Source organism: Catharus ustulatus, chromosome 4 (genome assembly GCF_009819885.2).
Source record: "Catharus ustulatus isolate bCatUst1 chromosome 4, bCatUst1.pri.v2, whole genome shotgun sequence".
Taxonomy (NCBI): Eukaryota; Metazoa; Chordata; class Aves; order Passeriformes; family Turdidae; genus Catharus; species Catharus ustulatus.
This window is the reverse complement of record NC_046224.1, coordinates 13,367,408-13,394,339: the sequence shown is the minus strand read 5'-3', so window position 1 is coordinate 13,394,339 and position 26,932 is coordinate 13,367,408. Positions and strand designations below refer to the sequence as shown.

The 26,932-nt window shown below is 35.0% G+C and overlaps 1 protein-coding gene across 3 annotated transcripts in view; it reads left to right on the top strand.

The window, feature by feature from the left end:
• ORC5 (origin recognition complex subunit 5) overlaps positions 1–26,932 on the top strand; it is a 64,814-nt gene that overhangs the window by 6,912 nt on the left and 30,970 nt on the right. For 2 of the 3 annotated variants that reach the window (XM_033058826.1, XM_033058828.1), the window contains 10 exons: positions 208–402; positions 3,742–3,816; positions 5,997–6,108; positions 6,467–6,597; positions 8,286–8,334; positions 8,897–8,987; positions 11,112–11,164; positions 13,231–13,343; positions 16,700–16,747; positions 20,082–20,192. In XM_033058826.1, the coding sequence (XP_032914717.1) occupies positions 208–402; positions 3,742–3,816; positions 5,997–6,108; positions 6,467–6,597; positions 8,286–8,334; positions 8,897–8,987; positions 11,112–11,164; positions 13,231–13,343; positions 16,700–16,747; positions 20,082–20,192 (978 nt within the window). Of the gene's footprint in view, positions 1–207; positions 403–3,741; positions 3,817–5,996; positions 6,109–6,466; positions 6,598–8,285; positions 8,335–8,896; positions 8,988–11,111; positions 11,165–13,230; positions 13,344–16,699; positions 16,748–20,081; positions 20,193–24,847; positions 24,899–26,932 lie in introns of those variants that run through there. The other variant, XM_033058827.1, reaches the window with a different exon arrangement.

The following is a 26,932-nucleotide window of genomic DNA, read 5'->3' as shown; positions in this document are numbered from 1 at the left end:
TCATCAGTGCTCTCTTCAGTTTGTGATACATAATATTTTGACTAGATACCTAATTGATCGCTTCTTTTTAACAAGTGTTTTTGGTTCTTGCTCAATATTCTGTTGGCAGGGTATGGTTTCTTTCGTTCTCATATGGAAGACTCTTTCTGGAGTATTTACACTGAAAAAGCCAAATGCAGTTGCATAATTTTTTTTTGTTCTCTTCAGCTTCCCCATGTGTTTGTGAACTGTGTGGAATACTTTACGTCACGACTTCTTCTAGAGGAAATTCTCATCAAGTTGCAAAGCTGTTCTGGCACAGAGCAGACCTCTCCTGTTCGTTGTGATAGTTTGAATGACTTTGTTCGTCTGTTTAAACAAGCTGTGGCTAGTCAGGAGCTTCAGGATCAAACATTATACATTGTAAGTAATTCAGTTTTAATGTCCAGTCCCATTCCTGCTAAGAGGGTGTGAGTAATGGCTATTGATAATTTGTATGTGAAATGTGTGCCTTATAGAGCAGTTTGCACAAAATTTCTCCATAGACCTCATTTAGAATCTGTTGACAGAGTCTTTCTGTTGATTTACAGGCTTTAGATGAGGTTCTCTATTTTCTCCTGGGTTTAGAATTTTTCTACACAAAAACTGTATAGCATAACTAGTAATGAACATAAATTATACCACACATTTAAATTTGGGATGTAATAGTGTTGCAAAGTCTTTAAATGTAGAGAACCTGTATTTGTTTTATTATTAATAAGTCATGCTTATCTGTTTCCTTGTGAAAATAGCAGCACAAATGAGAAAGCAGAGGTGGAGAATAGGGCAAAAGGAAAGATGGAGAATGCAAATGACAGGGCTTAGTTGGCTAGAATAGAACTTAATGATAATATTAAGGAGCTGAAATGCATAACTTCCTTTGTAAAAGTGCTTTTGAGATCTCACATCTTCAGCTATACTTGTGACCCTCAGAGACAGGATATGTAGTTTTAAAATTAAGATTAAAAAAAAAGACTGCAATGGAAAAGTTGATTATATGCTCATGTGGAATTAACATCAGATTGCATGAAAGATAATCACAATTTAAGTTGCAGGAATGATTGAATTAGTGTAATACTAGAACACTAGGATTTGGTTTAGGTCTTTGTTTTTTTTTTACTGTGATAATCTTAACTACGTAAAGGAGTCAAAATTTGCAGACTATAACAGCATTTATTGTGCTGAGAGATTAACATGGAAACAAATTTCAGTCATACAGGAGGTCTGATGAAAGGACAGTATAAAAACTGTAGTATTAGTCATGTGTAAGTATAGTGTGGACCTGCAGAATATACAGACCAAAATTTTAGGCCAGCAGTAGGAATTAAGGTGTTTTTTTTGAAAGAGTTGAAATAGATTGTTTAAGAAAACAAGAATGTGGTGAAGATTGATAGCTGTGAGACACATGCAGAGTGACTACCCAGGGTCATTAAGCTCTCAATGTGCCTGTACTGCTTTGGGGCTTTTTTGCAGTCAAACAGAAGTTCATAATTATACTGAACATTTTTCATTCTGTTTCACAGGCTATAGTTAAATATGTTTCATTCCCATTTAAAAATACTTTGCCACTGAGTTAAATAACTTCATATCATGTTTAGTAGAAAGAGTACTAACTTGTAGTTTCCTATAGGTCACAAGGTTAATAAATTTAACATACTTCGTAGAAGTGGAATGAAGAAAATAATATAACAACACTTAAAACTGATAAAAAATTACAAGCAAAGAAGTAGTTTAGTTTACTGTCACAAAAGTGATATTGACATTCTTCAGCAATTCCATAAGCACAAAGTTGATCTCTCTCGTAACATTCAGTGTATTTCACATAATACTTCTTATGGTAAATCTTGCTTTCAGATTAATATTTGGATTAGAACTAACAGTAAAGAATTCTTCATGTATTCTATGAAAATTGGCATCATTCAGAAAATTAGAAAGTTCTTGAGCAATGGTTGTAGAAAATAAAGCATTAAATGACTGCAAAGTTTCAATTGTATAATGAAAATAATTGTTGCCTCAGAAGAATTAAGTATTAAATTAATATTTCAGTTACATTCTGCATGGGAAGAGACAGGAATGGGAGAAATGAATTCATGTTTATTAACTTATGTCATCTGGATTTATTGTAGACTGATTTAAATTGAGACTGATGGAAGACCAGCATGCTGGAAACATAAACTGACAATGCTAACTTATTCAATTTCATTTCAGTAGTAAATAATGTAATATTTCAGCTCAATTAACTCAGAGTAAATTAAGATAAATGTTTACTTTCAAGCAAAGAATTCGAAATGTTTCTCTTAACACAAGCATAGGTGCTGAATGCTTGTGATTACTTATGAAAAATGAATTTGTTCATTGTAACTACCTGAAAAATTGCAGTAGATTTAACTTGTAATCATTCATGCATTTACAATATTATAGACCTGGGGGAAGGCTGTTACTATGAACCACTTGACATTTTCCACAAACCAGGGTCACAGTGTATTTTTTCTGCTGTAGGAGCTGTAGTTTCCCATTTAACTAAAAAATGTGATCTGCTTAGGCAAGACCTTAAGGCTTTGTGTTTGGCAGCTGCATGTCACTGAGTCCAATAAGCAATATTTTATTAGTAAAAATACATAGCCACTCTTTGGTCTGTAGTGTAAAGCAGTCTTCATTCCTGAAGTCACTTATTACATGAACCAAATGCAGATATCAATATAATAAATCAATATGTTGTAGTTTTAAATAAATTCCCAGGAAGTGTGAGATACTGATGCAGAAAGAGTTCTTTCAGGTTTGTGTGGTGGGATTCTGAAATAATATTTTCAGAAAATGTTTGGTTGTCCTCATAAAATTCTTTTCCTTGTTGTGGGCAACAGAAATGTTAACTGTCGTAAGATTTTGGTGGAGAGAAGATATGTAATAGGATAAAAAATACAATATTCTAGGGACCTATAGTTTTTATCTCAACAGCAATAATTCAAAAGAAACAATGAACTTCAGAATTTAGATTTATATTGCAAATAGTAAATAAGCCACAAAAGAAATGTGTTTCTATTATCTTCTTTCATTCTTGTCACGAGTTTAAGTGTACTGGGAATACACATTTTTTGCCAAAGGATAACTATGCAGTCTTCATGCTTCTGTTTTAATTCTTCAGACTCTAAAATGTTATTTGCTTAAGATGTTTCTTGTTTGAGCTGTACATATGCTAGGTATCTGTTACTGCTGTGTGAGGTTTGCATACAGTAAATCCTGTAAATTCCTGGGCTGCAAACTCTGGCAAGAAACGTTTCTCTCAAAATTCAGTTCAGTGAATTCTAGATGATAGCTAATTTTTAAAAAATACCAGCTCTTTGTTTCTGTAAAATAATTTCATAGTAGGAAAAGAACTCTCCTAGAGTAAGCATGTAGTTACAGTGCTACTGTGCTACATGGAAATCTGAAACATAAGAAGAATTTTGGGAAGAAATGGAGTTCAGTGGTTGTTAAGGATATCATGACTTTGTTATGATATTCCTGACTGGACTTGAATAATAATTCTTTCTGCCATAAGGCATGAGAATGTTGCTTGTCTAGGGATTGTATTCTTTTTTAGGTGCAGAGCTGCTTGGGCTTCATGGAAACACATTTGAAGCAATAATCTCTCCAATTCAGTTTCCAGCAGCTAAGAATTAATTTTAAATCCATTTGGAAGTGGGAGTTGACTTTGTCTGTATAATATCATTGTTTTGTTAAAAGGTTCTGGATAGAGCAGAACAGCTGAGGGAAATGGAAGCAAACATCCTGCCAGCATTTCTTAGGCTTCAAGAGTTGGTAAGTGTCTGGAAAAAAGTCATTGTATGTGTTCTGCCTGTTGAAAGTAAGTGAACATACGGTACCTGTACATCCAGGCTCACAGATCAAGATGAGTGATTTTTTAGGTGAGAAAGGTTGCAAAATCAAGCGTCACTCCCCCAAAACTTTAGTGGTCAAAACTAGAAACCAAACTAGAATTTAAAAATGGGAAGATTTTTATTAGACCCTTTATTATTTTTTTTTTAGCTGTGGTTAATGGTATCTTATTTACATTATCTGATGTGTTGTAGATTCTTGGGAGGCTTGTGTCACATATATAGCTGTCTTTTCTAGATTATTTGTCTTTTTAAAAACGAGATTTTCAGAAGACTACCACCTGTTTAGTTTGGCTGGAGCTGCACATCTCAGCAGCTAATGTGCTTTGACTTGCTGGAGAGTTTTCTTACACTTCTGGAACTGTGCTGCAGTAGGTTTCTGATTGGAGTAAACCAGTGTGCTTTCCTTTCTCACTTCTGAAACATCACAGCTTTTGCCTTGAAATAAGCAAAAATGGTACATTCTATGAAAAGACACTGAAGACAAAATCAGAAGTTGCTGGTACTTTGAAATGTCTGAACATGTAAATAGCTGAAATTATAGTTGTTATCTCAAAGCTTTTGTGTGATGTTCTTAATCTTCTGGTCACATTGATTTTTCTACTGAATAAAACTGATTCACAGCTGTGTTCTTAATCCTTACAGCTGGTGCATTTTCTGTCTCTTTTTGTCTGTTCTGCCCATGTTCTGGACTAGGCTGCTCCTGAAGCAGAAACAACCTGTTCTGCAGAGAAGGGAGGCAAACTTGGGTCTATAATTGCTGTTCAGGGATCAAAACCCCCTAGACTAAGTCTTAGATGTTCCAGAGGAGCACTCCCAGATTCAAAACTAACCTCCAACAAGTCTGTTGTCTTGAATGCTGATATTCCAGTTTCTTAAATTCTGGATTCTGGACTGAGGCTTTCTAAAACAGCCAATGTTGCAGAGCAGTGTTGTAGGACCAAATCTCTTGCATCTCTTCCTTTCCTGGAGTGAAAGGAGTGCAGTAGTAGTGAAGGATTATCATCGGACTGGCAGGTGGCTGCTGAAGAACAGGTCATGCATGCTTGATTTCTCTCAGGATTGTGGTCACAAGTACTGAAGTTCTTCATACTGGATGATCAGTCAGGAAGTGAACTGAACATATCTTAGTACTTCTGTCAGCTGAAACATTAGAAGTTCTAGGAAAGGTAAACAATTGAAAGAAATGCAGAAAGATAATTTCTTGTTGGAAGGAAAAAAAGATTTTCACTACATTTCAGGGAAGGGAATATCATTTAAACACCTTACAGCACTGTCGCTTCAATCAGGTTCACTTCTTTTGTTTTATGGAGGTGCCTTAATAGTTTTCAAATGTCTTTCTTGAAGAACCATACTTAAAAGCATCTTTTGTTGGGCAGAATTTTTTGCAAAAACCTTGCAGAAAGGGAGAACAGATAGTTTTAGCTTTATATTAAGTAGCTAATATTTTGAAGGGTGACCAAAATAAAACAATATTGTTTTTAATATGAAGCATTTTGTTACCTATTGATCAAAACATCCAGTCTGAAGCATGTTTTTTTGTCAATAAAAATTGGTTACAAAAATGTATTACTATGAACAGCCCCATTGTTGTTAACTAGTAAAGCAGTTGGGAGAGTAAACAGGTAATACTTCATTTTTGGTTTGGAATGCGTGTGTTTGCTTTAAAGACCAGATTGCCTTTATTTTAAAGTACAAGATAGCTTGTTTCCAGAGGCACTCAGATTTCTTTTTGCTTTTTAGCTTTTTCTGTTTGCTCTGAAAGTCTGTGTTTAATTACTAAAGTAAAATGTTCTCTTAATTTTGGGGTGGAATCTACTTGGTATTGTCTATCACCCCACAAAACTTCCATGTCAGTGAAATGGCAAGGGTGGAGAGAAATATCGTATAATTATGAAGATTTACAAATGTATGAGCTGCCTGATTACGCCGACTGAAGCTTTAATGCAAATTACTAGCATAGTAATAAACTGTAAATTTAATGATTTTTGTGGAACAGAAAAGTCACAATAATAATTTTTCTTGTTGATGCTCTAACATGCACTGGTTTTTTTGTTATTTCCCTGCCTGTCACTCTCTCAGTTTTTTCTCTTCCCTGTGTAGACTGACACAAACGTGACAGTTGTTCTGCTCAGTGAAATAGTGTGGGAGCTGTTCCGTCCAAACACTGGGTGCTTTGAGCCATTCACCATATATTTTCCAGATTACAGCATAGGTAAACTAATTTTTTAATCTGCTTTTTGGGGGATTGTATAACACTTTGTCAAAGGACATTCCAAAGTTTTTTCCAGGTTTATCGGTGTGCCTTTTATGACCAGAATATGTAATAGCTACCGGAATGTAAAAGTCTATTTTCACACAACCCGTAAAGGTCTTGTGTTTTTCCACTTGCCATAACATCTCAAAGTAATGTGTTGATTCCATTACATTTTCTGGCTCTTCAAGTGAGTGTAGGTTTTGGTGGATTTTGTTGGGGGTTTTTTTTAGTGATGGTTATTGTTTGTTTTTCCACAAATGTGGTCGGTTTATTAAAGTTGTCTTGAAAACAGCAGAATTTATTTTTGTTTGAACAGGACATCTGCAGAAGATCTTGACTCAGAATCATCCCCCAGAATATTCTGCAGATTTCTATGCTGCATATATCAATATTTTGCTTGGTGTCTTCTACATGGTCTGTAGGGACCTGAAAGAGCTTCGGCATCTGGTGAGATGAGCTTCTTTAGAGTTGCTGTTTTGGGATGTCTTTTTCCAAGTGAAAGTCTAGATTTATTGATGAAAGTGGACAAAGAGAAAATCAGATTGTAGAATGGTTTGGGTTGGAAGGGAGCCTAGAGGTCTAGTTCCAGCTCCCCTGCCATGGGTAGGGACACTCTCCATTAGACCAGGTTGCTCAAAGCCTTGTCTAACCTGGCCTTCACCACTTCCAGGGATAGGGCATCCACAGCTTCTCTGGCAGTTAGTGTCTCACCACCTTCAGAGTAAAAAGTCTTCCTTTCCTCTAGTGTAAATTTGCCCTACTAAGAAAGTGTTAGCTTAAAATGTAGTTGCCCTAAAAATCCATAACAAAGATTGCAGCTGTTTTGGTGGCTGTTAAAGGGCTTCCAATGTTGTGTAGTTTTCTGGTAACAAATTGAAAGTATTTGGAGAAAGGAGTTTTAACCGTGTAATGTAATAGTAAAGAATGAAAATTGAGTTACTTGATGGTGACATTTGCATAAGCTTAATAACTACTACAAACAAATGTAATGATTATTAAGCTTAATATTAAGCTGAATCCAATTATAATTTAATTAACTATACTGTGTACAAGGAGATTTTACAAGTTTGACATGATCAGTGAAAAATTGGTGAGAGAGGATCTGAATGTTCTGCCTGTGCTTCCCTCAGGAACATGCTGCTAAATTTCAGCTGAACTTATCTATTACCCATACAGGTTTTATATGTAAATGAGATTGCTGGAGACAGCAATAGAAGCCAGGGTTGCAGTTGTTACTTGAGTGGCTCTGTTTATGAGAATTTCATTAGATTTAGATGTACTATTTGCTTGTGCAACACTACAAAAATACTTGTGTGATTGGACCCTAAATTGTTCACGTGGTTGACACGTCTCTTCCCTAGAAAATAGTGACAGACACATACAAATGAATGCAGGCTGCTGAACTCCTGAGTGTCTAATACAGACTCTAAATGTGTATGCTGTTACATGTGATTATTAATAGTACATTCTGGAATTTTATTAGATTTATATTTGGAAGTTACACTTTGAGTTTTGTATGTTAGCACAGAGATTTATTAAAGTGCAGTAGGACTAAAAGAGAATGAAATCTGAGGATTGGTGTTCTACAAAATTCTGTATGATATTGATCTAAACATTTTAGAAGAAAGTCTAGATTATAGTGTTAAAAGTCTCTTAATTTTACTTTAGACAAAAGGAGTTCATTTGCATATGGAATATGATAGCATATTTTTAAAATAAATAATTTTTTAATAAATAAAAGATTTCTGCTTGTGTTTAAGTGTGCTGAACTTCTCTTGAAATGGAAAATTTTACCTGAAAATGAAGGGAGTAAGAAAAGTTCACGAGAACATTTTTATTGCATTTATAATGATAAATTATTGTGTTAGTTTAAAAAAATGCAACCTCTGAGTACAATAAAGATCTTGCTGAGCTCAAAGCCATGTAACCTGTGATAGATTACTTCTGTTTGTATTCTATGGTACAGAAATGTTGCTGTGTTTGACAGTATGTTTGTAAGCAAATGGCATAACTACTGACTGAAAAAGGGTTTTTTGGCTTTGCAAAGGAATTAATTACCCTGCTAGTTGTACTCTAGTAGCTGCATCAGGTAGATAGTACTTTAATAATTTAATTCTATTTTTTGCTTTCTGTAGGCAGCGCTCAATTTTGCTAAATACTGTGAACCAGTGGTCAGAGGGGAAGGTAAGGCTGTGTCTTTAATTTGAGAGGGTGTATGAGAGAGCAGATGCTGTTCAGTGAGTTTTGGTGAGGGCTTTGCTCTGATCCTTGTGCTAGCACATTGGTATCTCAGGTCACAGCAGCATTGCTTACTCCAGTTGCACACAGTCATTAGCACTTGCAGCAGAAGCAGCACATGCTATTTGGTGGTGGTGATTTAGGAAACAAAAATGGAAATACCCTGAAAACTTTCCTGCCTTCTATACATCTTTCTCCTCACTCAACCATCAGGACTTTGACAAAGTAATGGGATAAGTTATTTCTTTGTCAAGGCTAAGAGAAGAAAGAAAGCAAGTGGAGAGGTTCTGTCAGACTGGCTCAGATTATCTCAGAACAGTCATGGAGAGGCAGCCTTGTGTGGCAGCTTGTGCTTGCTGCCTGGATGGTCATGGTGCATCGTCCTAAAGCTGCATGTCAGAGTCAGGGTGTTAGACTGAGTCATGCCTGTGACTGTTCAGGTGTCAGGGAGGAGTTTTGGTGTTTTATGAGGTAAATGTTTAACAGAGTTGATTCTGGCTTGCTGCAGCAAATGAACGTGACACCCGCAAGCTCTGGAAAAATATTGAACCTCATTTGAAGAAGGCAATGCAAACTGTTTATCTCCGGGAAATATCCAGGTAATTTGGAGGGCATAGGCTTGTTTGTTTTGTTGAGGTTGCTGTTTTTAACGACTTTCCTCTCACTGTGTTTCATGACTAGTGTTTCTTTTTTGCCAGATGTAATCTTTTTTCTTTAATGTGCATTTATTTCTTGCCATACATTGTTAGAAATAGCGTATCTCAGGAGGAAATTTAAACAAAATGGTATTTGTAGCACATCATAGATTCAGTAAGTAAAGCAGCGGCAGCAGGTTTTGTTCTCCTTTTTACTGATGCTAGATCCATTTTCTATAATGTATGAAAGTACCAAGCATGGGAATCCATCACCAGAATATACAGACACAACTTAAAACACAGTGCTGTGTTTGTTAGCAAGCCAGGTAATCACTGTACCAAGGATGTGTGCAAGCCTCAAAATTCTTGAGACATCACAGATTTTGAGTATCTCTGTCTGTTAGCTTGTTTGGTAGAGCTGGGTTTGTTTGCTGATCCCTTGTTTTCTTTTCCGAGAGCAAATTGTTTTTCTTAGGTGGAATTGCCATTTTTGACAGCACTAAAATCTGGTGTCCTGTTAATGGCTCTTTTTCTTGGTACTCTTTTAGAGTCCATGTTTATTTTGTAAACTGCCAGACTGCTAGAAAAAATAGTGGTGGTGTTCATTCACTGTGGTAATAATTGGCTTAGGTTTAATGTTCTCTCTACCTTTTAAGTTGAGTGATTCTGATGTTACAATATGTATGGAAAGATCATTCAGTATTGCTTGGTTTCTTTATCTTTGCAAAAACATACTGATTTATTTCCTTTGAGTGTCATTGAGGCTATAGAATATTGTGATCGCAACCTGAGTGTGTAATAGAAGTCTGCTAATGTTCTAGAGATGTGATCATTCCTTCAGAAAGAGAATTGATTTTGCTTTGTACAAGCTAGACTTCACTGTACAATGCAGCATTTTTCTGTTTGGCTCAAATATTTATTTATATTCAATATTGATCTTCATTACACAGTGTACCTGGGATCTTCCTGACTTTTTATACTGTGTAATTGCCTACTCTAATTAGGTTGTAATAAAAGATTATGATACAAAATAGCTTGTGAATTGTTTCCAAATAAGTAATTTCCCTCTCCAGTTTTCTTTGATTATAAATTTGAGTTTGACTTGTTTTTGTTAGAAATTCCAGCTTTCTGTCTAACAACTCTTGGATTTACTTCTGTGTACCAGAAATTGCTTGAGGAATTAAAATCACTATGTCAGTTTTTCTGGCTACAGACCTGTGATTACTCTGTTTTTTTCTTGACCATGTAATTTATAGGATAGAACTTTGCTATCACCTTTTGTACTACTTAAACTGAAAGAAAATGAACCTTTTTTTCTGCCTGTAAAATAGACATTGGCTAAAACCTTAACTCATTGATGAGTTGTTTTGTCATTCATTGTAATTTAAGTATTACCATCAGTTCCCATCACACTGTTTTCATAAGTTTTATGGGTTATGGCTGATAAACTGTTCATGAGGAACTTAAGCCAAAACAATTTGTTCAACAAACGTTTGTTTTTGTAATCCCCTTATGGTTTTGGACCATACAAAATGATACAAAAGATAAAAAATTTAATTCCTTAAGGGAAGTTTTAAAGTGAATTTTTTTACTATTGTTTAGGAAAACACCAAACTTGGGGGCATTTTTCACTGACAGAGTAATCCATCTTGATGACTTCCATTGATTTCAGAATTACATTGTGAAGTAATTATCGTATTCCTCTCACAAACATAAAAAGTTATTAAGCAGATTAAAAAGAATCAAAACTATCAGTATTTTTACTTTTTATGCAATTCTGCATTATTCTTGAAACTTGGAACACTGTGGATATTTGCCTACTTATGGTGGTTGGATGGGAAGAAATGGGTGTTTTACAATTAGATCTTTTATGCCTTAATCTAACATTATTTCATTTTTTTATCAAATGCATAGTCTGTAGATTATTAAAATGTATGTGTGAGATAGTAAAACCTTGTATTTTTAGTTATTCTCTCACTAACTGTATCCTAGCCAGTGTCACAAAATTAAAATACACCGAGCAGGTAGCTTTCCCTAAAAGATTATCAAATACTACTTCTTTGTGTATTTGCATTATTTGTCTTCCAGCTCACAATGGGAGCGTTTGCAGCATGATGGTGGAGAACCTGGGCAATTGAAAGGTATCAAATACAGTAACTGTGTAGGGGCTTGTAATGTGAAATGTGCTGTTCAGGCTACCTGTTAGTATTCAGTTACAATTCAGGTAATCATGCTTTTTTGAGAAGGTGTTCTACAGAGGAATATTTTCCCCTATCCTATATATTGAGAGTAACCTTTCCTGGTATCCTTTGCAGGTAAAAGCAGTCTTCTTTACATCAGTATTTCTTATATCAGAATGGGTGAGGGATGGCCTGAACCCTGATGGTCAAACCTCTGTGTACCAGTTGGCAGAATTGTCCAAGTGGGGAGAAGAGAATGTTATACCTGGAGTATTGCAGTGGATCAGCACATTCCTGAACAAAACACCTGTCCTGGGTCTAGATTTCTTGCAAAGAGAAATGTCAGAACTGCAAGTGTTCTCTCTTTTCTTTCCTCAGACCAGGAAAGCTTTGTTGGTTTCATACTTTAGACAGGCTGGAAAGTTGAATCTCAATATATATATCAGCTTTCGTTTACAGTTTAAGAAGGAATACTAAAATATTTTCCTGGTGATGTCAGTTGGTCATGATCTTTTGACCAGTTTGTAGTTTGGTAACACTTTTTAATATTATTTATCACGACAAATAATTCCTTGATATAAAATCCAATCATCAGACAGTTTCCTATGTTATAATTGGTGAATTTCAGCATTTTTGACCAAAGGAGTTTGATTCAAAGTGTTCTTATTAAACTCTCTCCCAGATAATCATGAAATATTTTGCATCTGAAAACCCCATGAAGGGAAACTTCACTTAAAAAGCATTTTCATAGGTATTTAGGTCATGTTGTTAAAACAACATTTGATAGCAACATGCCTAAAAATAAGTTCTATAAATAAAATTCTAATTCTAATAAAGGTGTAAATCATCAAATAGTTCAGTGTGTGATGCAATATTGGCTGACCAGAAGAATGGAGAGAAAACAGATGTTTTTGTATTAAACTAAATTGTCTGTCTGCAAGAGTTTAATTCATTTTGCATTTTATAAATAGCATGCAGTACAAAAGAATCCCTTAATTGTAAATGAAACTAAAACTGCTGTTCTTTCATGCTTACATGAGAGGAAATCATTATTAGCAGTCATCTAGGGTTCTTTTCCCTATACTGTGGACTCTGAATCATAACTTTTAAACATGTTTAATTATTTGATCTTTGTTTGCTGATACTCGTGGATTAAAGCATAAGGGTACAGGTGCTTCACAGAAGAAGAAACTGTTGAAGTAAAAAACTGTAAGCAAAGAGGGCACAATGGAGACCCTTTAATGGGTTCTGTAATTAGCCAGCTGATGAAGGGTGGTTTGATGGTCCTATTCTCATGCATAAGCATGTAAAACAAGAGTGGGGGACTGTAAAGGTAAAAAATACAAATTAAAAGTGCTTTGAGTTCCTATCAAAAAGGGGAGAAGCAATTATTCACTAGACTGTAGTTCTTGTGGGTTTTAATATGTATCTTTAATCTTAATTAGATACACACATTGAAAAGAAGGCAGAGTCAACTGCATGAAGTTTAAAATTTTTGAAACATTTTCTGTAGGAAATAGAACAGTGGCTAAAAATCATTGATCACAGATCAACTGTTTATCGGAGGTGCAGCACTGCTGCTTTTTTTACCATGCCAGCCTTTTTCCTGGACAAGCTGTTTGGTGGTCTGGAGGAGTCCAGAGGTTGAATCCTGAAAAAATTGCCATTATATTTAAATATATCCTTTCATCTGCCTTATTTGTCAGGAAAATTCCCCTAAATGAAAGTAGCCTGGAATTATTTATATCTTTTTTTTGGGAAGATTTATGAATCTCTGATGCTTCAAGTACGGTTGCTGAGAGTCTGAGCAGGTTTCAGAATGCTAGCTTTGTTTAGCTCTGTGCCATGCTCCTTGGCCCTTCCCTGAGTTTGTATCTGTGATAATGGGACTGAGAAAGTCATACTCAGTTAGTTATGGCACTAGAGGAGGAAGGAAGGAAAAGAAAATGAATGCAGGGAAGTCTAGTTTGAAGTTCGTGAGTGTTCAGGCTGGGTTTTGGTTAACCCATAAACTGTTTATTTTATAGGACTTTCTGCACATACCCATGTGGAACTTCCTTATTACTCCAAGTTTCTTCTAATAGCTGCTTACCTTGCCTCCTACAATCCTGTTAGGACTGATAAGAGATTCTTTCTTAAGGTAACAAAATTAATTTCTTAGTTCTGTTAACTGGATTCCTGCATACTGAATTTTCTGGTTTAAAATTCTTCAACTGTTTGTTTTGAGCTCTGTTTCTGTGTGCAATTCATTTGATTTGATGAGCGGCTTTTCTGTAGATCACATACTATGATTGGTAATGATTACCAAGTGATTTAAGTGTCTAATAAACCCAACTTCTTCTTCATGTCAAATTATGCATAAAACTGTTACAGCATGAGCACTGTGCTTTGCTTTTCTAAGTTGATTGATACAGCTTCGTTTTGAAAAGATTTTAGTGGAGTGACTGCAGTGTCCTTAGTTACAAGCCATTTAAATTTCCTGAGTAAGGTACAAACCACAACTGCCTTGGCCTTTAATGAGGTGAAATGACTTAGTGCACTGTTGGATTTTTTAGAGAGTTCTAAGTTTTTGAAACAGAAACATGCAAGCAGTTGCTTTTGCAGGTGTTACATTAGCTGATATGTGTTGTGTTGAAATGGTGGTAATGCATGTTTCAGGATGAATGTATTAATCATTACTACCAATTCCTGGGCTAAACATCATTTTCTGTAAGTTCTTGCCATGTACATGTTGATGGGTTTTTTCTTCTTTTTTCCTGTGAGCTAAGTTGTGGTTGTACTGCAGACAGGTGCTGTGGTGCCATTGATTGTTGTTGTTGTATGTCTCTTCCTGACCCAGGATCTTCAAGCTCCTCAAGCCTGCCCCATTGCCTCATTTTAAATTATTTTACAAAATGTAGGTGGAAAGACAGGTACCAGAAAAGTGATCAGGCGGTTGAGTTTTCTGTGCATTTTACCAGCTATTACAATATGTATTGATACATGCATAAATATGTGCGTAAATATGATGGATGGATGTAAGCAATTAAAGAAAATGAGGACAAGACAAATGTGTAAAAATATTAATCCCTCTTCAAATAAAAAGAAATCATAGATACACATTTTGAGAAGTTACTGAAGTTTCTAGTGGTGAAATGCTAGTACATTTTTAGTTTAAACTCTGGTATGGTGTTTCACCCTTCTATGTAGTCCTTTCCCTGAGTGGAGGGTTACTTGTAGTAAGTGTAGATAGGCAACATTTCTTTGTGGGCAAGCCTTGTTCTTGGCACTTGGCTGGAGCATTTTCCTTGTTAGAGATGTTTTTGCTGAAGAAATGTTTCTGCACAGAAATAGGAAAGCACGCAAGAATCAAGTCTGTAGAGGACATTACCAAAATGTGCCACATCTTCCTTGTGTTCACTGAACAACCTTTTCAAATTAGTTTTTTTCTTTTCTCCTTTGTAGTATCTCTGAGAGAATTTCCACTCTTGCACGTGAATTGTATTAAACTTTTGTACAATAAACATGAATTTCTAAGGTTTTTGAAGCAGGGATCAGGAAGCTATTTCTATCATTGTTATCAGGTATTTTTTCCAAGAACTGGTGAAGCAGAAGTCACCATTTTTCCTGCATATCATGTGGTGTCAGTTGGTCCTTTATCAGGTCTAAAACTGAACTTCAGAAATAGCTCCATCTCTTAAGTCCAGCAAAACCAACACTTTTGAGTTGCAAGCTGAGTATTTTTATGAGTCATGTGAATAGTGGAAATAGAATTTGATTTTTATCAGGTTTATAATGATGTTCAGAATAGATCACAGAAAAGTATCTTCTAGAGTGATTTAACTAAGGACTAAATGAAACAAAATGGATGCAAGCAAAAAGATGGTCATTGAGTTGCTCATCTGCACTACTCTGTAGATGCTGGGCTATGCTACAGCTAGAATCAAGTCACAGTTTGGGGCAGCCTGGAATGCTCACAGCCTGACAGAGCAGGGAAGTGATAATTGGCACCACTGCTATTGGTTTTGTGAAAATTCAAGAGCTTTGCAGTAGACTGAGAGAAAAATATGAAGCTGGTTTGGAAGGAAGTCTTTAAAACAAGAAGGAATAGGAATATATATGTATGAAGTCTTTATAGAAAACAGCATTAAAAGCTAATTGAAAATTAGCTCTGATTTTAATGGGGTTTTGTGCTTGAGCAGAAATAGGATACCATATATACCATATGGAGATCCCAGCATAACCTGTAAAATGCATGAATGCAGTTTGTTGTGATCTATCCAAGGCACACAGTGAAACCTCAGGCTTGATCACTTTCCCCTCTGAAAGGTCATGGTTATCACTGCAGTCATTTTTTCAGAGGCATGATAAAATGATTACTTTGCTGTCTCTAATTGTGTTTGATATGTATTAGCTGAATTAGCTATTTTTAAAATCAGACAAATCATGTCAAGTGAACTTAAGCCCAGTCTACCATTTAGCTCTTCAGAAGTCAGTCAAGAAACTACATTTATTAAGATAATTTTGACATGGCTGAATACTGAGTGCCACAAAAATCTAAGTACAAAATTTTAAACATTTAAATGAAAGAATAGTTCCTTTATTTGGGTTATTTTTTCTCTGATTACTTGAGCATGCTTATAAGGTATACTTCTTAGGGCTGTGGAATAAGGAAAAACTCATCAGGTGGTATTTTGAGAAATAGCACTTAACTATGTTTAAAAAATATGACACCTCTTCACTAATTTTATAACACTTTCACCTCATCCATCATGTCTCTCTTGGGTTTTTTTGCTGCTTTTTCAACCCATTAATTTGTAACATTGTTTACTATATTCTGCCCTTGTCTTGCCCTCACATTTTTAGTTAGATCTGAAAGTGCTTGACTATTGTCTTTCAGTAGTCCTTCCTTTGTTAAGACAACTTTAAATTTTGAGCAGCTTTAAATTATGTTTGTTTCTTCAACACCCACCCCTACCCCTTCACCCTCCCCTCCTCCTTCCTTTTGTCATTTAGCTCAAGAACCTTGAACTACCTTTGTATTGTATTGATTAAATTCCTGGTTGTCATTCTGCCAACTTTTGTACCATCCAAATTCTAAAATAGGGTCAATAAAAGGTGAAAATGCTGTGCATTTTATACATGGATACATTTTAAAAATTATGATAGTCATCATCTGTCTTTTTTATTAGATGATTGAGGATATGAGGAGGATGGTAGCATGAAGCTGTACTACAAACAAAATTTTTACTACCTCATCAGTTCCTGAGTAGATTAGAAAAAAAAAAAAAAAACAACAAAAACTTATGCATGTCACCAAAAAATATTAGCGTGTTGTGTTTTGGCTTTGCATCACTTGGGATAAGGTAAAGCAAGCAGCTAAGCAATTGTAATTTTAGGGCTTATAGTAAGAATAATTAGTAAAGAAGCAGACCAAGAGTAACATACTACCATTTGTAGTGTATACGTTCTTTATTGATTGTTTTAATTCCCTTTTCTCTTGCCTCTTGTTTGCAGCATCATGGGAAAATTAGAAAGACCAACTTCATGAAGAAACATGAGAAGGTATGTATTTTATCCTTCTAAGCTGAGCTTAGCAGCAGGTATTTTCTTTCCACTGTACTTTAGGGTTTGTATTTCATTTTGTGTCATTGATTACTGTAGAAACAGCAGTACTGCAGAAATAACAATTTTTGGTGCACTTGTTTTGTATGATACAAATTTCTGTGAGATACAGACATTTTTATTTCATTGAAACTCTAACATAAAATTGTCCCCTAAGGCCATATTTTTATGTACAACAAAATGTGTTTAATAAAGCTAGTTAAAGGACATCATAAGTGGAGTTGCCAAGTAGCATTATTTCTCTCAAAAATAATTTTATATTCTTTAAAGAATTTTTATAGAAAGATTTCTGTAATGAGGGAAATTGAAATATAGGGATGAACAATCAAACAATTAGGGATGTAGTGTTATAAATAGACTCATTTGCTTCAGCTGTGTAACAGTTTATGTCAATATACCTTTGCCCAGAGAAACTTGCCTAAAGACTGATTTACAAATCAGATTCACCTAACTCTAGTGGGTGCCTGCATCTAAACCAGTTTATAGCCTGTGCAGAGTCAGCCAATGCAGTCACTGGAACGTAGGGTGTGATTTGGCTCATACTAAAGTAGGTTCTGTGTTCAGACAGATGAATTGCACCACAAATTGTATTGATTAGATTTCTACTGGCTATATTTGGAACTGAGGAAACTGTTTTGGCTGTCTGTACCTGCTTGGCAGGAAGCTGACATTAGATGAAATAAATCCTTCCTTAAAATTTAGGTATAACAAGACTAAAAATCTATTTTGTGGTTCTTAACTGTGTCAGTCCAGAGGCTGTGGGGTTTTTTAATTAGAAAAAATTAATCTTGTGAAGGAGGGGAAGAAACTGACTAACCATTCTATTAATTGCTCTGTTGCTGATAAAAGCAGAATTTGTTTGGTTTCTTTGCATGGTTGGCCTGGAACGATGCTTTTCCATTTTAGTGACAAGTGAGAGATCTTCCTGGTGAATCTGTTTCTGGGGGTGAAACTTTTTCAGGTGTCAGTCTGTCAGAAGATCAAATGTGCTGGGGTGGTTTTTATTGATGATGAGTCTGTCTTGTAAATCTGCTTCATCTTCAGTCTAAGATTTGTTTTGTATCAGAATTTATAGCTTACAGCCTAACATGCTTCATAGAGCGACCAGAGAAGTTTGAAAATGCTGTCTGCATTGCAAGTGGAGGAAGTCTTCAAGTACATGCTATAAAGGTTAAAAATTCAGTCAGTTGTGGTTAAGGAGTTTCTTCTTTTTGTGCAGATAATTGAGTGTGGGTTAAGCTTTTGCTCTTTAAAGAACTCTAGTTCTCATTCTTGTTTGTGAAATTTTGAAATGTGAATACATAGCTTGCAGTTGTGGGATGGGGAAAGGCTCAGTGATAGTGATGGAGAAGCTAAACAGAGAGAGCATGAAACTTGCATTGCACATAAAAAGCATGGGCACACATAGTGGCAGTTGGGGAACAATTTTTGAACAATGAATGTATTGCCTTGGTGAAAAGGTGATAGAGGGCATACAGAACTGATGTGATGGTTATAAAACATTTTAACCAGGTTTTCTTACTCTGGAAGATCTCTTTGTTTTTAAGAGATGTTTAATCCCTTGCATTTTTAATAAATACTATCCTGTGTAGCATTCTGCTTTATCTCCTTGCAGAAGATGTAAAATTCTGATTCCTAACCATGTTATTTATGTTTGAAGGAATTTCCAAACCACTGTTATTCTTCCAAGACATTATTCTCTTAGAATTAATTCTTCTGCTTTTTTTAGAGGGAAGCACTTCTTTTTAGGTAACTTGAAAGTTTCAAACAGTCCTCTGTCTAAATAGAGAACAAGAAATTTCTGAAGTAACTATATATCCTAAACAGAGCTTCAGAGATCACTCCATGCTAACTCCTTTCACAGCTGCTTGGAGTGCACTGATTTTAATTAGTCTGCTTGTTGACACTAAAGAATATGCTTTACAGAACTGGCATGTGTAGAAGCAGAAGGGCAGGTCATTGTACAGTTCATGACTTACACCTTACATCTGCTTTCTGACTGAAGATGCCATCCTAAAGTCTTGGCTATGTGTTTCCATGATTTTTCACACTGCTTGATTTGTTAGCCAAGAGGTAGCTTTGGAGACATCTCCTGGATATGAAAAGTTAAAACATGTATTGGAAATAACTTTTGTTTTTGCACAAGAAATGGGTGGTTGTGTTTTTCTGATGACTAGTGCCACAGAGGTGCTGGTGGTATATTTGAGGTATTCTTTCCCAGAAGCATTTTGAAAAAAACTTTCCCTTGAAAATCCACTTTAATCTTGGCTGCTCTACTAGGAAGAATAAATCAATGTACACTACAGAAAAGGCAACTGGATGTCAAGTAGGGAGAATTAAATGCAAACTGAAAATAAAACAAGTATTTCCCTTCTAAGAACATTTGGAAGTGTGGGTCATAAATCTCTGTAGTCCTGACTATGCTGCCTGAGTTGGAATACTTCCCAGTTCTAAAAATAAACTGTACACTTCCTTTTTGCAGAATTGGTTATTTTGAAAATACTTAGCACTGAACAATCAGGATTTTGTGTTTCTTTGAATTCAGGTGTATGCAATGTTACCACTTACAATAATCCATAATGCCTAAAACTACCATCAGTGTCAGCTGAGGTGTGAGGTGTGCACAATGCAAAAGAGCTCTGTAGATGCAGAGTTGTGCAAATATGTTGTGTTCTGATAACACATTTGCCTGTAGCTGGGCTGGTAGCTTGTACAGCAGCTGTTACCAGCCAAGAAGCTGATGTTGGGCTCAGCCATCTGAACTCTTTTTAATTTAACCAGCTAAACCTGTGGGAGGCATGTGCACTCTGAGTTACACTCAGCATTCTTTGTGTTGCCTCTGGAATACTCCGTCCAGTTTTGTTCTTTGGAAGAAATCTTTAAGCTCCCTACCAACACAAGTCATTCTGTGATTCTTTGAATGACATAAAACATAGCCTTTTCTCTTTATTCCTTAGATTGGGCAAGGTCATTAGACAAGACAAGTAAATGTATAAATCTACTTACAGGAAATTTGGCATCAGATCCTGTGTTACAGCTCAAAAATGTTCCTGTTTATTGTGCAGTTTGAACACTTACCATGTTAAATAGATCTGTCTGTATCTTTTTCTTGATCAATAAGCATGTATTCAGTGTTTTCCATAATGTGTAAGTATGCTTTATGAAACATTCTGTGAGTCATAGTGGCTTCCCAGAAGCCAAAAAGATAAGAATAACATCATGTAGTACTCCAGGGAATTAAAAAGTAGATTAAAAAATGTGGTTTCTGTTGCAGACCAGCAATCACTTACTTGGGCCAAAGCCATTTCCCCTGGACAGATTGTTAGCAATATTATATAGTATTGTGGACGAAAGAGTTGCTCCAACTGCAAATATATTTTCCCAGGTGAGTGTGTACTTAATTTTATTTGCTTTTTAGTGTCTGGAATTCACCAAGTTTTAAATGTTTTTTGTAAGTCAGAATTCTAATTAAATGTAGTGTAAAAGCAACCACAACAGGTAATTTAAATCTAAGGTTTGGAGTAGTATTTATCTGTATTTCTAGCTGTGAATCCACCACTTTATCTGTGTAATGGTCCCTGATCCCAGGCTGTGGTCTGTGCTGATCAGTTCCTTGGTTTCCCACTGAAGTCTGTAAGCCTGTTTGCATTTCAGGCTAGGTATATAAATGTTCACTGTCCCATGGCCAAAATTAGTCACCTTGTACCACATGTTACAAAACTGTAGTGGTGAGGAAGAAGCAGTGGGAATGAGGTACTTACAGGTGAACAGTGTTTGCTGTGGCACCTGCTGTTCTTCATTTGGACAAAGTTTAAGTCTTGCAGAGAAGAGTGAGAATCCTGTTTCACTAGATGGCAGCATAGCTATTGAAGTGACAAGAATTAAGTAAATCTAGTGTTTTCTCAAGAGCTCTGGGTTTGCCAGGTGTATACATTGACCAATTCTGTATAAGCAAAGATAATTTTCTACTATCAGTTTGATTCTTGGATATCATTTCCACTTCAGAAATTCTCAGTTTCTTCCTTCTTTCCAGTTGTAATTAACTTTAATTAACTGAAATATTTTCCACCTTTCCTTGTTAGGTATCAAATTTAACCAAGTAATATTTTAACTTATTGTCTGCATTCATGTAAAGTTCTAGGAACATATGTGTTTGCTTTTTAGGATGTTAGCTTGGTATTCTCTTACTTTTGGCTATCAAAAGCATTTTGCTATACACTAGATGTGAATGTATTATATAAGAGTATTTTACAGTGTATTTTCAAAATTTGCTGATTTAACAGGCATTCCAGGTAACACAAACAAATGTTATTTGAATGTACAGTTAAGCAGTACTGAAGCCACAATTTGTACATAGTATAGTTCTATTTTAGACTAAATTACAGAATGAACAAGTTCAATGAAATGCTTCGTTCTCATTTAGACTTTGCACTAGATGGCAGTGTAAGTATTCTTATCAAAGAATACTTGTAATTCTTTTTTTTTTAAATATCTGAAGATTAAGCTATAAAGATAGAAAAAATTGTATATAATCTCAACCAGGTTAAGGCAAACAACTTGAAATTAAATAGGTTTATACAAAAATTAAATTTTATAATTTATTTAATACTAATATTTTTAGTTATAAAGCAATTTTTACATTAAATGTTAATTAAAAATATTGAAGTGTCCACTGCAAAGTAATAAAAAATACAGCAGAGTTTAAAGTAGGTTTGGAAAGGAGTTTAAACTAGGCATAATGTTTAATTGCTTTTCTTTCTTGAATAGTTTAAAACAATTTGCATTTCACTGATTTTTGTCGTTGGTTGTTCTGTAAATATATTTTTCAAACAAAGTAAATATTTAGGAGCTGGCTTATCTTGGCAGTATTGATACATTTTCCTGTTAGATAGCACAGTCTTTTTTTTGTTTGTGTGTTCAGCATGGAAATAATTATAAAATTGTACAGAAGTTTAAAATGTTTACGTCAGATATTTGACTTCTTAATTGATTCACGATTAATTTTATGTGCTCTTTAATTTGTAAACTCAAAGGCTGTACATGAACCAAATGCATATTAATTCCCCCCATGTACTATCAGAAAATAGCATGCCTTAGTTTTAAAGTTGATCAACAATCACAGTCAAGATTCAAGAAAGACTAGCAGCTGCTTTAAGATGTCAGTTGATGATTTCATGATATTTCTTATTGCTTCTTGTTTTTCTGTATATTTTCTATTCACATGAAAATTTGGGTTATTAGCTTTTCAAAAGTGAAACTTCTATGCTAATGAGCAGAAGAATTTCATTTTTCCTCTTAATGGTAGGTTTTATTGAGAATGTTTCATTTTTCTGAATAGATTTTCAATTTAAAATTTGAATCTTAATCTTTTGCCCTTTAATATTATACTCTTAAAAATGGTCTCATACTTTTTCCAAACCGAGAGTTAGCATGTTTGTTTTACAAGTGTAATCTTGGCAACCAATACAAAACTAAACAGCTTCTGCTGTAACTTTTGCTGTAGTTAGGTTACAGGAGATAGAATTGGGCTCATTCATTTTTGGTTTTCCTCACTAACTAGTACGAGAGAGTAGTGTGGGGTGGGTGGGGAAAGAAAATTTCCACTTCTGCAAATGACAATTTTTTAATTACTCCCTTAAAAGTTGAAATTTGTCTTTGGTTGTGTTCTTTTCAGTCAAACTTTTCACACATCCAGTGGGGATTTTTTGAGACAAAGCTAATGTAAGGTTTTGGAGGTTTTAATTATAGCTTCTTGATCTCACTACATGCATTAATTGTTTGTATTCATTTGAGATTCCCAGTGTTCATTTTTCTCCAGAAAATTCACTGTTTTTCTTACTAATTTGTCATAATACTGTTTTTTAAAACACATTATGAATTATTCAGGTTACTGAATTTGTTTGAATTTATTTACTTATTTTTTGAACCAAGAGGTTGGAAGTTAGAGAACTATTGATTCCTAGAGCCATTTGAGAGGACAAGTTCTTAAAATGTTTTTCTTCAGATACAATTTTGTGTAATAATTTGACAGATTGAAGATGATATTGCAGTCACCAGTGGGCATTACTGTGCTGGACAGCACTTGCAGAGTTGATGGTCTCTTTGGATATATGGCTGAGCATGTGGCCAAAGTGTTTTAAAAAGTAAAACATGGAGAAAATGGTGAAAAGATGCAAATGCACTTTCACACAGTGCTTAAAATAGTGTGACTCTGGGGTGTGCAGACAACAACAGAGAAGTCTGAGAGTTTCCTTACTTGGTACAGCAGGAACAACCAGGAGTATTATTTGTGTTCCCATATGGACCCACGGTGCAGAATAGGAAATATTCATTGTGTCCAAGGGCAATTACAACAGAATGGGGGCATACAAAGAAACTTTGTAAAGCCTCCTGAAAGCACATTCTGCAAAGGTTCTGAGAGTCCATTCAGTGCTGGTTTGTATAAGAGTAGTATTTCGTTTTAGGCTTCCCACAGAAAATAGAAATACAACATAATGCTCTTCATAAAAAATGTGCCTTAGTATAGGGCACAAATGAATTTTTGCACAAAGCATTGGGCAAGAATTATCAACACCAGTTTGATTTAAATGAGGTCATTTTATGTTGAAGAGGACAAAGGCTTTCATATAACAATCAATGAGCAAGTAGATATTGTTGTTAAGGTTTACGAGTCAAAATTAAGCAATGTTTTTTCCTCTACCAAAATCATTCTGTAATTGCTTCTTGAATTCAGTTTTCCTGACCATTTTTCATTTTCTAGATATTTTATCTTGCTTCTGCTTTCTTGTGAAATAGCTTTTCATAAAGAGGATTGATTAGATCTACTTGTAGTTTTGAGCTGTGATGTTATCTAAGGTAAAATGGAATGAAGCCGTTTGTCTTGCATACTTTTGCATATTTAATATCTCGTAATACGTCCCTGAATATTTGGAAAAACATCTAGGATAACTTCTCAGAGTATATAACAGCTCAAAATTACCAAGTAGGTAACTAATCAGTAATTTCAATTCTGTTTATATTTTTACGGTACTGCACTAAAGCTAGGTCATCCCAGGTTTGGCTTTAATGTTACTCATTATATTTGGCAAATATTTTCAGATAGTTGTATAGTTAGAATTTACTTCTGACTGTAGTGCATTTGCGATCAGAGATTTCTAGGAAGGCTATGATTATATGGAGGCACATCAGGTATCTTACACAGTCTGTATTTCATTTGTTAGACACTTGTTATCTCTTTGCTGGATCTAAGAAAAGCATTTGAATTTTCTTAAGAGTATCACAAGTTCATAGAACTTGATATGGGTCTATGAGAAACACACCAACCACTGATGTACATAACATAGTTCCAGCTGGAGGGAGCCAGAGGAATGTAGTTTTCTGTAACTAAGAGAGGGAAAAAGTGCCCTTTCTTGGAGTATAAAAATTTGGAGAGATTTTTCTTTTTTCATGCTTTCTTGTCTACCTTACATGAATAGAATAGGGAATATCTAATATTCTTTATGTAAACTGGAACAGTATGAGGCAGTTTACCTGCAAGATATATTTGCCTCTGTTGTGTTGGAAGCATGCTTTATGACTTGCTTTTTCAGATGACAACTTGATGTTTAAATTGTCTTTATTTGTAAATTGACAGCTATGGTAAAATTTCAATTGCAAGATTGGAAGGATGCCTGGTTTTGTTATCTACTTGCCTGATTTGTACTCTGGCTTATATATGTCCAGCCTTTCTGGACACCAGCTATTCACATCCTGATTATAGTTCTAACTGTTACTGCATTAGGTTAGATCCCCTTGATGTGGCAATTTGATAAAGAGGAATTTGATTCTATTATTCCATAATTCTGTGATTTGATTCTATGAATACTGTCAACAGATTTTTTTTCAAATGGAATGCACTCTACAAGCCCTGCAAGCTCAGATTGTATTAATGTATAAAAAATGAAGTTTTTCATTCCACATTTGACAACTTTTGACAGAATAAGAATTACTCCTTTTTGTTAGATCAGCTGTATTGTGTTCCAGCTTTCCTTGCTGTTGTAGGAACTGCTCGTAGCAACATTTTGCATCTGGTTTTAGCACTGTCATTGAAGACTAATAGAATACTCTCCATTTGAAAAGTGAGCAGGTAGGTGACATTCTACAGACAAAGGTCTAGTTTAAAAGGTATGTTGTTCTCCCCTATTCCCTAAGAGGCCTTATTATGAAGCAGAACGAAGATAAGTGGAGCCATTTTTAGTTTACAGTATGCAAGAAATACATATTCTTGTACTATCAGTACAAGATGTTATATGTCAGTAAGTAGATTAATTTTTAATTTTTTAAAAGTAAGTGAAGTGCTGGAAAAATGAAAATTCCTGCTGATTCTGTTACACCATCTTCCTTTGCTTCCCTATTCTGAAATTTCGCAAGTGTTGTGCTTGTTCTTTTTTTGGATAAGTGGATAGAGCTACTGCTAGAATTTAACCTGAAATAATTGAGAAGTTCATAGCAGACATTAGCTACATCAGTGTGGGGGGTGACTTTGGAAGAATATATTTCTATCCTGTTCTCAATTAAACTTAGCATTTAGACCATCATGATGAAAGTTTATGTTGCAGGGAGATTTCTTGTTGCTGGTTGAATGTTTAAAAAAACCCTTTCTGTCTCGTAGATAATATTGCAAACTGATTCGAGACAAAATTGAAGTGTATCATGCATCTAATTTTGAGAGTGTCTTTGCTTTATACATCCATTAGACAGTACTAAGATTTGATAGACTTGAACAGTTGTGTACAAAAATGTTGATATGTTAGAATAATTATTTTGTACATTGTTGAAAGGTGGAATCATTAAGTAGTGAATATTCAGAAGGGAGATGATTGTAAAACTTACATTTCTCTTAGAGTTGTGTGTGTAGATCTTCTCAAATTTTGTTTCTGGAATATAAGCAAATATATTCTCATGTGTTTCCCTATTTTTATCACTTCTTGAGTTCTAAAATTACAAGAGAGGATGTCATCAGCCTCTGCTTCTGTCCTATTGATTTAACCTGAAAATGACTGCATTTCACTGTCCTCTTGCTTCAGTGGAAGGTACATAAAATTGCACAGCTTAATCCATTCTGACCACAGGAGTTGTCATCTCCAGAATGATCCTGCTATAATTCCATGCAGGGGGAAGCATTTGATTTTACAAAAAAATTGAACTGTATGGAAAAAAGTCTTAAAAGCCTAATTTTGATTTTTTTTTTCCTTCATGAAAACTATTTAGAATTATGGTATACCTCTCTGTCTGGTCAGTCAGAAGATCTTTAGAGCTTCCCAGTGACAGGAATGAGCAAATATAAACCATAGACTCTGGGCTTATCTCAGTCTCATTACTGGTCTAAATAAACTTCCCCTCCTCTATTAGTGTGTAGTGAAGATACATAAAACACATCTTGCCAGATTAACAGAATATCTGTTAGTCCTCTATAATGTCATATGTCTCACACTGCATTCATATATAATCTGTATATCCCTGCATGTTTATTTTCCAAGTGGGTTTGTAGTACAACCTTTTGATCCTGTGGCTTTATGGTTGCTCATACCTAAAAAATTATTTTTGTGTTGTTAAAACATCTTTTTTAGCAGTTGTCAGTTTGTAGCTGTGGGGTATTTTTTAGACAATTTTATATTATTATTGTTGTATTTGGTCCTAACTGGTTTTGATGCTGTATCCTTTTCTAGGTACATTATGCATCTGGCACTTTATTTTCCTGGATCTGCCTATTGGTTAGAAGGTGTAGTAATCTATTGATTTCATTGTACTGAATTATATTGATCTCCGTATTCTGGTGATTTTCTGTAGGTTTGGGAAGATGGTGATAAGAGGTAATAAATAACTCCCATTTTCTCATTTTCTGTTATTGGTTACTGGACTAATCTGGCAGAAATTCATGAGCTGAAATGGGAACTTAATGTGATGCACAGCATGGTGACATAGTTAGCACTTTAGCACCGACTATGGCAGCTTGAGAGAGCCTGCTGTTAAGCAAAAAGAAAGGAGAAAACATTACTTTTAACCAAATAGCTGACTGGGTTTTTTTCAACTCTGAGCATAGCTGTGAATAAAAATAAAAGTATTCTTACTTCAAGTAGTACTTTC